Genomic DNA, 13,198 nt, shown 5'->3' with positions numbered 1-13,198 from the left:
AGTTAAGTTTTGCAAATGGCCTTCCACTTAGTGGCGCGTTTCCTGTATCTTTTTGAGCCGTATGTGCTAGAATTTCTTTTTTGCATAATCAGCAAATTATGTAGTAAATCCGCCAAACTGGCAGCAGGATCCAATAATTCCAGTGGCTCAGCCTGGCGATGCCAGCATTGCCGAAGAGGGATGTACTATTGTTTCCGTTATCCAAATGTCTGGCAAGATTGAATTTATTCATAGAACTTAAACGCCATCACCATTATCTTGACAAGATAAGAGATTCTAATTTTAGGATGTGCAAGAAGGAACCGAAAGGTACCATGGCCTTCCAGGTCTTTAACAAGTCTAGGATAGGCCCAATAACCAAGCTGTGCCATCAAGGAATTTCACATTTGTTCAACTGTAGCCTTAGCACGCAGCATCCGAAAACAGTTAAAATGGGGGTCGATTACAGGGAGCATTTTCAAGACTGTGCCACTTGTGTCCTCAACTTAGTAGCACTTCTGTGGGTAAAGCTGCTCTGTGGCACTTGCCTAAATCCTCTACAACGTTTAATTTTTTGACAGTGAATTTTGAGACACTGTGTGCAGATGAGGGTAAATCCCACTGCCCTCGGAACTTCACCGTATGCGAAAGCTAAGCCCTCGCCAATCCGGACTAGGGAAGCACAAGCAGCCCTAGCAAAATGCTCAAACCACCCCATTCCACCTCTCTATTTCCATCCATCTATTCCCTCTCTCCTTGCACTCTCTGATCTCTTTCTCTCCACCTCTCTAGCCCCTCTGTGCCTGCAGCAGTTATCCACAGGGAGCTAGGGAGGTGCCAAGAGCTGCCCTGGGCTTTCAAGACCGGCTTCCAAGAGCTCCAACCCACTGGGGCCACGCCTGGTGGAAGAAAATGCCAATTCACCCGGCCAGTCTCTGGCTGGTGTCACCCTCTGCTGGCACGAATGACTTTGTACCATCCGGTGCTATCCTTGCCTTTGGTTGCTTCACAATCACTTAATCTTGTTGAAATATTGCCACAGATGTGTAGTTTCCAAGACTGTCTTTTATTACAATGATGCATCACAATTTATGATCCGATTTCTAAAGAATCAAACTTTTTTTGATAGTTGAATATGTTCAGTCTCCCCAGATCCATGTGAAAATCCTAAATGCCCCTTGAGAGGTCCTGCTGAAGTTCACTGCAGAGTTCCATTGACTAGGCTATAAAGGAGATCCACCTTGATGAGGGCCAGAGTCATGCCAGTCTTTTCCCACATGGAATGTCTGATAGAGCTGTGTCAGAGGAACAAGCCACAATTTCAGTTTCTAATCTGCAGCAAATAGTGGTGCAGTCCTTTTGAACGTTTTTTTCAATGGTATTCAAGACCTTCACCGGTATCAGATCTGCCTGCTTAGCCAAGGGTGCCGTCAGTGGATAGAGCTTACGCAGGGCTTGCAGACTGGTGGGATTTGGGTTTCGGATAGTATTGTGCACACAGAAGTCCTCTCACTTACTCAGAACTCAACCATACTAAATCAGCAAGTTCCTGGTTTCCTGAGGATGTCACTTAATCTAGGTTACATTACTTGCTTGGGCCACAAATCACTGATGCAATATTTCAAAAACACTGAGCCCCACAGCGCTATAACTAATACCAATGCTAACTCCAGTCTAAAAGGTCCATTTAATTGAGTAGCATCATGTTCTTTAGGAAGGGGGTCCCCCATGTGCTGCCTAAGGCCTTTCACCCCTTCACTCAGTCAAAGGCTGATCTGCCCCATGTAGCTGCTTCAGCCTACTGGTAGCTGGTCAGCCTGATAGATGCACGGTTCCTCTCCTCTGTAATCTCAGCTGACTTCAGGTGCCCATGTGGAGCCGGGCCCCAGGCGAGAGCCCATCAACGCCAGCTAAAAGACCCAGAGGATCCCAGGCCTCTGGACAGCTCTCTTCGCCCAGCCCACCTTTCTCAGTCCTAGGTAGGCCCCAGCTGTAGAAATTCGATATGGTGGGGGGTGCGCCAGGCGCAAACCCCAACTCCGAAAACAGACTCTTGTGGGAGGTAGAACCTCAGTTTCAGTGCCTCATCAGTTCCCCATCAGTTCCCCTTTCTGAGGGAGGTCTGCAGAACCTGGGAGCAAGAGGAGGAACAGGAAATCTCAGTCTTCAGGCTGGTCGGGCATCGAGTTCCCTCAGAATTGAAGGCAATCAGTTTAGGGTTATTATCACACCCCTCCCACCACACATAAATTAAAGTTTACCACCAACCTTGCCTTCTGTCCGGAACCAATATGCAGAAAACTTACCAAAATTAATTACAAGAGGGAACATTTACTTTTGGAAACAGTCATATGGGGTGAAAGTTACAAAAGGTCCAAAAACTGTTTTTCCTGCAGCAACATGTAACATCGTGTACAACAATGGACTAAATTAGGACAGGACACAACACTGCGCAGTATATATTGGCACAAGTGAGTTTGTCCCCAGACCACCCTAGGCCACATTAAAGGTACTCTGTTAATCCCAGAAGGGCTCTGTGTATGAGTTGCTGAACCGCAGAAAAAAAACATTCCACAACGAGATGCAGGACCTGCTGCAGGTCCATGGACAGCGGAGAAGGGTAGGCGAAGCAGACGGTCCAGCGTTGAATAGCCAGGTGGCATATTTCCACCCAAATATTTAAGATTTCAAATAAAAACGACTTAAAAAGTGTTACACAGACTTACACCAATTTGGAAAAGAAAATATGTGCACACCAAATTTGACCCTTATTCGTTTTTTTGCAGCTTAGATGAAGTCTATGAACTGTTTGCTGTCAGTACCTAAGGAACCACTTGTTCTCATGTAATCTCTGAAGAAAACATCTTATTGACACTATTATCCAAGTCTTTCCAGTACTTGCCAATAAAGATATATTTAAAAAATATCCCTCTCTCTCTCTCTCTATATATATATATATATATCTATATATATATCTATATATATATATATCTATATATATCTATATATATATATATATATATAGGATGTATGACGTTACAACGCATACTTTTACAACGCCTACCTTTACAACGCGGTTTTTACCACGCATACCATTACAACGCATAGCGCTTTGGGGTACTGGATAGTGAATAGTTTAATTTACTATTCCAACTCCAGTCCCCGTGGATAGTAGGGAAGGTTATTGGATAGTAAATTAACCTATTCCTTATCCTCGAGCGCGCCCCAGAGCAATGCGTTGTAATAGTTTGCGTTGTAAAAGTTGCGTTGTAATGGTAGGTCGTTGTAAAGGTTGTATACCATATATATATATATATATATATATATATATATATATATATATATATATATATATATATATATATATATATATATATATATATATATATATATATATATATCTCTTGTAGGACATCTGCTGGCTGAGTGGTACTGAAGCCACTGTTGAAGAATTAAAAGTTTCTTTCTCAAAGTTTAACAATGGCTGCCGTGTCCAGATGTGAGTAACAAGTAGAGAGGGGAATCTTGCGGAGTTGTTAATCATAAGTGGGGAACTTTAGTGTCTACGATTGTGGATCTTAGGCTAAAAATAAAAAAAATACCAATTGAGATATTTATATAAAATACATATCAGGAGACCATAAAAGACATGATTAAAGTCTTTGGGATGATGCTCAAAACTATCTGTGGATGCCTAAAGCGACAGAAACATTAGATGGTTAAGTATCCAACTATTTGTGTACAGATAATCAATGCTAACATAGACTGACTTGCCACAGGCTCTTCAATCTAGCGCAGAGCATGCTATTTTCCCAAGTGCGCCAGCCGTACTGAAGCGGAAGCGTATTGCAGTTCAGCTTCATGACACACCTCACTGTTTTTGACAGAGACCAATCTGGGCAGCCAGTCACTTTTCATTTCACTCAAATCAGTATTTGATGGTAAAACTCCTTAGAGAGCCTGGTGTGCTTGGGGGTTTCAGGTGGAGAAATAAACAAAACACTTGATCTTACTGCTGTCGTGGATAGGATCGGAAATGACGGGCTTCAAGGGCAGGGAGAAGGACCCGTTGCTGTCGGGGAGGTAGGCGGTAAACCTCAGCCGCACGATGCTCAAGTCCATCACCTTCTTCAGCTCCTTTGCTTCCTGCTCGATTTTTTTCAGTTCGGAATCTGCCCATAGGATGCAGAGGAAGAGACAAATAGAATATGAGAGATCAAGAGAAACCAAACAAGGATCAGGAAACAAGTGACATGAGGAAGGAAACAGGGGGACAGAAGCAAAAGGCAAGCAAGCGTGCCACATAGAGATCAAGTAGAGTTAAAGAAAATAAATTAGAACAAGAACATTAAGATACATTAAATATAACTAGTGCGAAAAACTTGAAACATTACTCCTTTATGCCAAAATATCATGTTAATATCACATCATATCAATATCGCTTTTAGAGGAATTCAATTAGAACAACCTGCTTATGGAGTGCGTGCCCATTAATTACTTTTGATAAAACTCTCTGCTTATTTACACGGTTGGTTGTTGATTGGCAACAACCAACCGTGACCAAAGAGCACCAGCAAAAACCTTAATATTAAGGAAGCCCAAGCAAAAAGGTCAGTGCTGTCTACCTTTTGATGTATGCTACGTGCAGCGTTACTGTTTGTGATACTCAGTAAATAAACATGTGTGACACTTCCTGGATGAACGAGACCACAAGAAATCAAGATCCCTATCATAAACCGCCCAGACCGGTATCTCCAGAGGGAATGCCACTCCAGGCAATTACGAGTGGTCTGGTGTTTCCGGACCTGAAAGTACCAAGACTGCAAAAACGCAACCTGTATGTAGCCCGAGCGACCACTCTAAATACTATCCACTTGGTATGATGGCCTAGTAAAGCATAGATGTGTTTTGATTTTATGCCAAAAGCTTTCACAACAGCCAGTGCTAATTTCTTTCAAGGTTGATCTACAGCGTCTACGGCACATTAATTGAATTACGTATCACCTCTAATTTGTCACAGCTGGCGTAACTGACAAGAGTTTCTGACTTTTAGTTCAAAGACTCAGGCTTACCCTGGCCACGTCTAAGGAGTCTGACCCCACTCTTGTTTGATCACCTTCCCAGAGGTCCTTAAAGGGCTAGGTCTTCTTTTCTTTTCCAGAGAGAAACACGAGGCAAGTATCTCTGAACTCATCAACTTGCCATTTAAGATACTAAATATTTTTCTAATGTCCCAAAACACTTCGATATCAAATGAACTGTACCTTTTTATAGTAATAACCACTATCTGGAAATTCCAGATGTTCAAACCTCTTAGAGTTTAAAACATATGGAGTGCCTCGTAGGAAAATGGGAAATGTTCTCATGGACCAAAAATAGACAGAAGCTTCCTGCCACACAACGGAATAATAACATTGAGATTCTCGAAATTATCCTGCAGTCAATGCCACAGTGCATTCTTTTGCTAACTGGGTTAGGGTGGTGCCCAGGTCTTTCCTGATGTTGTCAATAGTTAAAATAGTGTATTCCCTACTTCTAATGTATATGCAATCGTAATCTCTTCTTCAGTCGTAAAAAAAAAATAATGTCATAGGAAACTATAAATTTGGAATTATATTCAGAGCCCTAAGAAGGATTTGCAATCGTCCTTCACTTTAGGTTTGCTACTTTATTTACAGTCTCCACTAGACAATCTTTTTCTTTATTCCACCTTTCAAAAGCGTGTTTGTGTGTGTGTTTGTGTGTGAGACCTAGATAAGCTACAGCTCTAACCCTTAGCTGGCATGTTTCTTTTCAAGGTTAGACCTACTTCATTCATTTTCTGAAGAACTTGTCCTAATGCTTCATTATATTTGGACACGCTGTCCCCATAAATCAAACTATCACCTTAAAAATATAGTACATGATTTGGATCCCTCAGGATCCAACTTGAGGCTGCTAAAGCCATACCAAAGTTCATGTGTTGAAGTATACGATTAAAGAGGTGAGTGGCCTAAAATCGAGGTGAAGCTCAACTTGGTGATAGGCTGATGATAAATTTATCATACTGAAACAAGCAGCATTACTGGCCATGCTTAGCAATTCATGTATGTGGGAAGAGGATGATAGTACAAACAATACCTGAACTGAGATCCTACAAACCTAAGGATAACAGATATACTTAAAACCAGCTATCATGGCAAGAACCAGCGGGGCAAGGATTCTACGGGAACAAGAACAACCTCAATCACAAGTTTATACAATACGTCCTCAGTGATGTTGGATTTCATTAACAGTGGTAGGAAACAGCCTTTGTGCAGTAAAGGAGAAACGTTACCCTACGTTACCCTTTAGTTTAATCTCTTTAGTTGTACATTTTCCAGGAGAGCCAAACGATCAGGTAAGACTTCGTAAATTCCTTACAATTAGCAATGTTCTCCACAAATCTGGCTACAACTACAATTAGGTCAGCAGAATTAAGATCAAGCCTGATACCGAATTGCTTTTGGTGCCTCCAACCAAGCAGGTTGGAGCCCTGCTCAACAATCTACACTTCCGTCCTTCCCTTAAATGTTACGCACATTACAATTGTTCCTATTAATTTGAGGTTTTTCTTATAACCACTGTGCTTTTTTATGTGATACTAGAACATATTGTTAGTCCATTGTGCTTTGCACGCATGGGTTTGTATCCCATACTCGTCACCAGTGAAGCAAAGATGACAACATTGTTCTACAAGAAATGGTATTCTCGCAGGTCCTCGCTCTCCTTGCTCTGCTAGAACCGCCCAACATTTAAAACACATGTAGTACAGAATCAACAGGTATGGAGAAATGGGGGTATCAGAAAGGAGAAATAGTGCAATGGCACCAATTCTAAAGAAACTTCGAATATATTGTAACGGTTGGTGTCCCGGTGTTTGTCACAGGAGAACACTGGAATATTTCAATATAAAGTTTCCACAAGTTGGCAAGGATATGTCATTTCATAGTAATGGAAACACTGCGCCAACAAAACCCAGTTTTTTTTTACTAGAACAGTGTCTCACTGTGGCGTACACACTGAAACCAAGGTTAAGGAAAATGTTGAGGTTATTAAGGCTGCAAAGAACAAATTGTACCCTTCATAACTTTGAGATATGAATCAAATAAAAACAAATCATATTAATTACACCCTTTATGGAAGGAGGCTGTGCCCTGCACACGTTACACAGAGCAAGTCAACCACCCGCAAAATGGCTTCTGCCCTGTGTGAAGCACCGACAATGGCACTCTCATGTAATCACGCATGTCATATATGATGGTGTGTCTGAGGTCATGTACATTGGAAATAAGGTCACAAAGATATGGTGATACTTAAAAGCATACATTTAATTATTTATTTTTGCCAATTGCCAACACTACAGCTATTAGAAATTATAATTGGGGCCAGGACTTACCCAGGAGTCCCTGGCCTGGAGCCCTGGTTCGCCGAATCTGCTGCTTCATTTTGTCTTTCATGATTTCCAGCTGGTTTTTCTTGGTAACATGGAGGATTCCAAGGTTGTTGAATCTGATGATAAAAAATCATCACCATTACAAACGTACGCACAATAGATAAATGTTGTCAGCTTAGGGCACATTCAATAAAATAATATTCAGAGACGTGCACTGCCTGGGGTAGCCCGCGGGTGTTCATGAAAAGAACACAAAACAAATCTGTGCAAGTTTATACTTATCGCAAGGGGCAGAAACCTTGCGGACAGTGGAAGTTGGATGGCATACGGCAAGACATGCATAGACAGTGTTGAAGAAATTGGACTGCTGAAGAAGCTATGGGTGCAGTCAGACAAGCAGTTGTCAGCTGTGGATGGGATTAAGAATGCAAAGGGTACAGTAAAAATGGTGACCCTCCAAAAGATGGTGAACTGAAGAAGAACACATTGGAAGTGTGAATTCGTAGTGTGTATGCAGACAAAGGAAGGGGATGATGAACAAGCTTTTGACGCGAATTCTGTGTGTCCTGTGCAAGTATGTACTATGTCATTGAGAGAGCCTCAAGGCTCCTTGTAGTACGTGCTGATTGCGCAGCACCGTCATTTTACGTACTGTGCCGTCATGTCCTTGGGGCCCACTGGCACAATGCAGATGCCAGAATTGCTGCACTGCTTCCCCACCAGGCTGTGCGCGTGCACTCTTGGAGGGTCTGTGTGCGTCACCAGGTCGACTTCAATCCTCGCTTGGCCGATGTAATTAAATATCTGGAAAGAAAGACAACAATCACTCATTAAAATAAAATAAAAACATTTAAATCACACAGTCGTTATAGATTACCCATTTACAATGACTGTATGTAGAAAGGTCAAATCTATGAGTATTTGTGTGCAGAGACTGAACAACAATTGCAGTTTATGAGTCAATCATATTGTGCCCATTGGAATGAACAACAGAGTGCACCTCAATAAACTGCTTTCAAAGTTAGGTTTAACATTGGTTCGTACTTGAATTTATATTATTTGCAAGGTGCGACAATGGTAGAATTAGTTACACTTTTACACAGCCATAGTAGAGAACGATGCACACATAGATAAAACATCTACTGATCTAGACATTGTACTGCTTGATATTTATAGGACATCTCTATAAAGCGATTCATTGAGGTGCTTGGGAAGAAACGAATCACACCAAGAGCTAGATACTGGTCCCATACCAAGGAGTACCAGTACAGTGTTAGATGTTTAAGATGTTTATTAAAACATTGCACTGCTGATGCAGGCAGAAAGATGCTTCATCTTTGGCCGTGGTCCTGGGTAGGATAAAAAAGAAAATGGCCACATGTATAGGAAGAAAACTCTCAGCACTTCAGTATTGTTGATTTTTAACTTAAAAAAAAAAACCCTGCTCAGGGGTTTTCACTTTTACAAATTATAAAAACACCTCCCTCCATGGCATGGTGCAATGACCGGCAGTCCATAGTTTCATGGAAGTGCTTTCACTGACACTTCAGACTCTGGGAGACTGGCCATCCACACTTAAAACAAGATCCTTAGTTTGTACCATCAATGATCAGGTAAAAATGAAACTAGATACAGGCTCAAGCAGAAGGGTCTCAGCGAAGATGAAGCGGACCACATATGTGAATATTACAATAAAGCCTTTAGCATGGACACAATTCCAGTTCAATGGAAAAAGAGATATTTCAATTAATGGAATTACTAGTCAAACAATAAATCTGTCTCTCTCTCAATCTCTTCAAGTACATTGTCTTGGAGATTACTGTTTAATGAGGCCCCCTCTTTGAGATACACCTACTCTTCAGATGTGTTATGCACAAGTTATGTAATACCAATAGCAGTTTAGAAACTGTAACACCCAATGTCAAGAATACTCAGAAGGGAACTTCTTGGAACTAATGACCACCAGGAACTTCTTCTTGGAACTAATGACCGCCCCACACAAAGTAGTGAAAATGAACAGAAAGTGCCAAGACTGAGCAAGAGAATTTGTAAGTCACATACCATTTTAGCCTGAGTCAACTACAAGCACATCAAGTAGCGCAAACCATCAATTATACTATTATTTTAAGCGACACAAACTTGTACAGACAAGTGAAATGTTAACTTGTAGTCACCTGCAACACCCTGCCACTACATCCACAATAAGAAAAACAGTTACCGTATTAGCTAAGGGGTTCCCTGTGGTATAACTGACACCTAAGGAATTATTTCCCCAAATCAAAAATGGTAAATTCTGGGCCGAACAAGCAGTAGTGCTACAGTCATAATTAAGACTGTGCTAGTAGCTCTGTTTCCTAGGAAAAACATAGCATGTATCATCCAACTTACCAAATCAAGAGCAATATCCTGTTTCCCTCCTAGGTACATGCTGATACACAATCTCAACCACATACCTTGACTGTAGGATATGTCTTTCTTCCTTTCTCACTGGATGCGCCGGGCAGCCCGCCATGGGAAGGTCCTTCACAACCATACCGAAAACGGAACCCCCGCTGTTGAAGTTAAGGGGAAATGATGTGAGCCATGTTTAAGTGCCAATTAACAATACCATAGACTGGGCAATAAGGAAGAACATGCATTTAAATGAAAAGCTGTTGAGAATGAGGGATTGCTCTTTTTGAGAGATCAAACACATAAGTATTAGATTAACTAAAATAATTTACTGTAAAAAATATGGCAATTGCATTGACCATGAAGGTCCTATGCAAGTCTTGTTTGATGATGGGCGCTAGGTGGCGCACTAGCGAATGGCCGCCATCGTGTGAGGCTCTCGCCGCCCGGCGATTAAAATCCTGCTTTTCTCCTGATAATCAGCACCCCACGAGGCCCCTGTTAGCGTCGCTTGTTTGGAGTGACCCCTGGAACTTGCTGCGCAAACCTCACCTCTATCGGAGCAGTGCAACTCCTGATATCCGATCGACAACACTGGGCGGGAGCTGACTGCGGAGACTGCCCTGTACTGACGTCGGCGATCGTGATCACGCGAGGCCGCGTCGCCGCACGGAGCAACAGGCCACAGATAGAACGGGCCTCTGCACCGACTCTGCCGCGCGGCGACCCAGCGGTCCACAGCAGCTACAGAAAATTCGCTAAGAACCCGTGGACTTGCAACGGACGGAGTTGTGACGAGACCACCCTACGGCCAGCAGTAATAAGAGGGCAGCCCTCACCCCCTCCCTCTTGGCTGCTAGGCCTACACACCTGCAGCGAGGTCTTAGAACCCACGTGCTCGCCCACCCCTCTAGAGGGTAATCTATTGAGACTTTCTTGTTGCGGCCAGAGGGCACTGGACGACAACCTACTCGTAGCAGCCTGCTGGCCCTCCTCGTGGCCTGCGGTGGTCGCCATCGGGAGGCAGGCCCGCCTAGCCGAGTCGGGGGCATGGGATAACCCCCCTTGGAGTGGACTATTGTATCCTCTGGGTGTAGACAGGGCCGAGTCCCTTCTTCTGGTCCCGGCGAGGCGGGCGGGGATCGCTGCCTTGAACCTGCGCCGCACAGGAGGCTCGATAACGCAACACAAGACTGACTATAGCGCTAAGGGGACGACACCCTGCCATCCCCCTACTACTTCTTTGACTGCTGGGCAATTCGCGGGCTGCGCATTACACCACCATGGGCAAGAACGACCCACGTCAACCCAAGATCACCTTTGATCCTCTCAAGAGACCCACCAGGTCGGGACAGGACCTACCGGCACAGGAAAGCGCTGATGGCCTGACTGGGGCCAGTGCGGAACAGCCCCCTGAACTCCAGGATATTATGCGTTAGGTGCGGCAAGGGTTTGCCACGATAGCGGACAAGGTAGATAGAATATCCTCACGTATGGATGCTATAGTGCACAAAATGGATGTCCACGAGGAGCGGCTAACGGAGGCAGAGCAGTGTATTTCGAATTCGGAAGACGTGAATACTCGACACACCTCGCAACTCTCATGTATGGATAATCTGCTTCGGGTTATAGCTTCTAAGAACGAGAATTTGGAAGCGAGAAGCAGACGAAATAACATACGTATTTTAGGTATTCCGGAATCCACTAACACAGGCCGCATGGAGGAATACGTCAAAAAATTATTGGTGGCTGCCATGGGATCGGAGGCCTTCTCACCACAATTTATTGTCGAACGGGCGCACAGATCGTTGGGTCCTCGCCCCAAACCAGGAGCTGCACCGCGGCCAATAATTGCTAGACTCTTAAACTACAGACACCGCGATGTGGCATTGCGGGCGGCACGCAACAAGCGCCCACTGTCCGGTGAGGGCAACTCCTTCACTATGTTCCCGGACTTCACGCCCATGGTACAAGAGCAAAGGCGGAAATTCTTAGATGTTAAAGCGAAACTGCGAAAAGCACAGATCGACTATGCTCTCCTTTATCCGGCAAGACTGAGAGTCACTCATCAGGGGCGGCAGCACTTTTTTACAAAGCCGCAACAGGTAGACTAGTTTCTTAAGCACCACAGAAAAGCGGCTCACCCAACGGACGAGGAGGAAGAAGACCGACGGTCGCAGATGGAGGGTGTGAACGCCACAGAACAGTTAAGTGCCTTGAACTGTGCTTTTCCTTTTCCATTGAACTATAATTACTGTGAGTAATGATGCACTGAGACTGAGATTTGCGCAAATTGAGATGTGTATACTTATTGAGGGAGGCCCTCCGGGTAGCTGGTGGACATATCGCCGGGCCCCCTATATGCCCGTGGGAGCTGCAGTGTCGACTGGACGGGCTCCTAGGGCAAGGGGTGGTTGTGTTGCTGCCTAGACAGGCCCCCACAGGGAATTCCCCCCAAATACCTTGCCAGTAGCTATGGCAGGGACTACTCTACGTTTTGGTTTGAATGATGGGATGGGGAGGGCTGGGTGGGTCAATCAATCAATCAATCAATCAGGTCATTTGTAGAGCGCACTACTCACCCGTAGGGTCTCAAGGCGCTGGGAGGGGGGGGGTGCCGCTACTGCTCGAACAGCCAGGTCTTGAGCTTCTTCCTGAAGGAGAGGTGGTCTTGGGTCAGGCGCAGCTCGGTCGGAAGTGAGTTCCAGGTCTTGGCGGCCAGGTAGGAGAAGGATCTTCCTCCTGTTGTCGCTCTTCGGATGCGGGGGACGGCGGCGAGGGCGTGGTTGGTTGATCTGAGGAGGCGCTTGGGAGTGTAGAAGTTGATCCGGTTGTTGAGGTAGCTCGGGCCTTGGTCGTGTAGGGCTTTGTGCGCGTGGGTGAGGAGCCGGAAGGTGATTCTCTTGTTGACCGGGAGCCAGTGCAGATCTCTCAGGTGTCCGGAGATGTGGCTGCGTCGGGGGATGTCGAGGATGAGTCTCGCCGAGGCGTTCTGGATCCGCTGGAGTCTCTTCTGGAGTTTGGCGGTGGTTCCGGCGTAGAGGGCGTTGCCGTAGTCCAGTCGGCTGGTGACGAGGGCTTGGGTGACCGTCTTCCTCGTCTCGGTGGGGATCCACCGGAAGATCTTACGTAGCATGCGCAGGATGTTGAAGCATGACGAGGAAACGGCGTTGACTTGTCTGGTCATGGCGAGGGAGGAGTCCAGGATGAAGCCCAGGTTGCGTGCGTGGTCCGTCGGTTTGGGTGCGGTGCCCAGGGCGGGGGGCCACCAGGAGTCGTCCCAGGCGGAGGGCGTGGAGCCCAGGATGAGGACCTCCGTCTTGTCTGAGTTCAGTTTCAGGCGGCTGGTCGTCATCCATTCGGCTACGTCTCTCATCCCTTCGTGCAGGTTGGCTCTGGCGGTGGCGGGGTCGT

General features: G+C 45.1%; 1 protein-coding gene across 2 annotated transcripts in view; it reads right to left on the bottom strand.

The window, feature by feature from the left end:
• The window catches only part of NFKB2 (nuclear factor kappa B subunit 2), a 192,656-nt gene that overhangs the window by 95,091 nt on the left and 84,367 nt on the right, over positions 1-13,198 (bottom strand). For both annotated transcript variants that reach the window (XM_078643046.1, XM_078643047.1), the window contains 4 exons: positions 9,847-9,945; positions 8,046-8,197; positions 7,397-7,509; positions 3,993-4,151 (listed from right to left, as the gene is read on the bottom strand). In XM_078643046.1, coding sequence (XP_078499172.1) covers positions 3,993-4,151; positions 7,397-7,509; positions 8,046-8,197; positions 9,847-9,945 — 523 coding nt within the window. The remainder of the gene's footprint in view (positions 1-3,992; positions 4,152-7,396; positions 7,510-8,045; positions 8,198-9,846; positions 9,946-13,198) is intronic.

The sequence above is a fragment of the Lissotriton helveticus genome, chromosome 5_1 (genome assembly GCF_964261635.1).
Source record: "Lissotriton helveticus chromosome 5_1, aLisHel1.1, whole genome shotgun sequence".
NCBI lineage: Eukaryota > Metazoa > Chordata > Amphibia > Caudata > Salamandridae > Lissotriton > Lissotriton helveticus.
The sequence above is the reverse complement of the archived record's forward strand: the minus strand, read 5'-3'. Positions and strand labels throughout refer to the sequence as shown.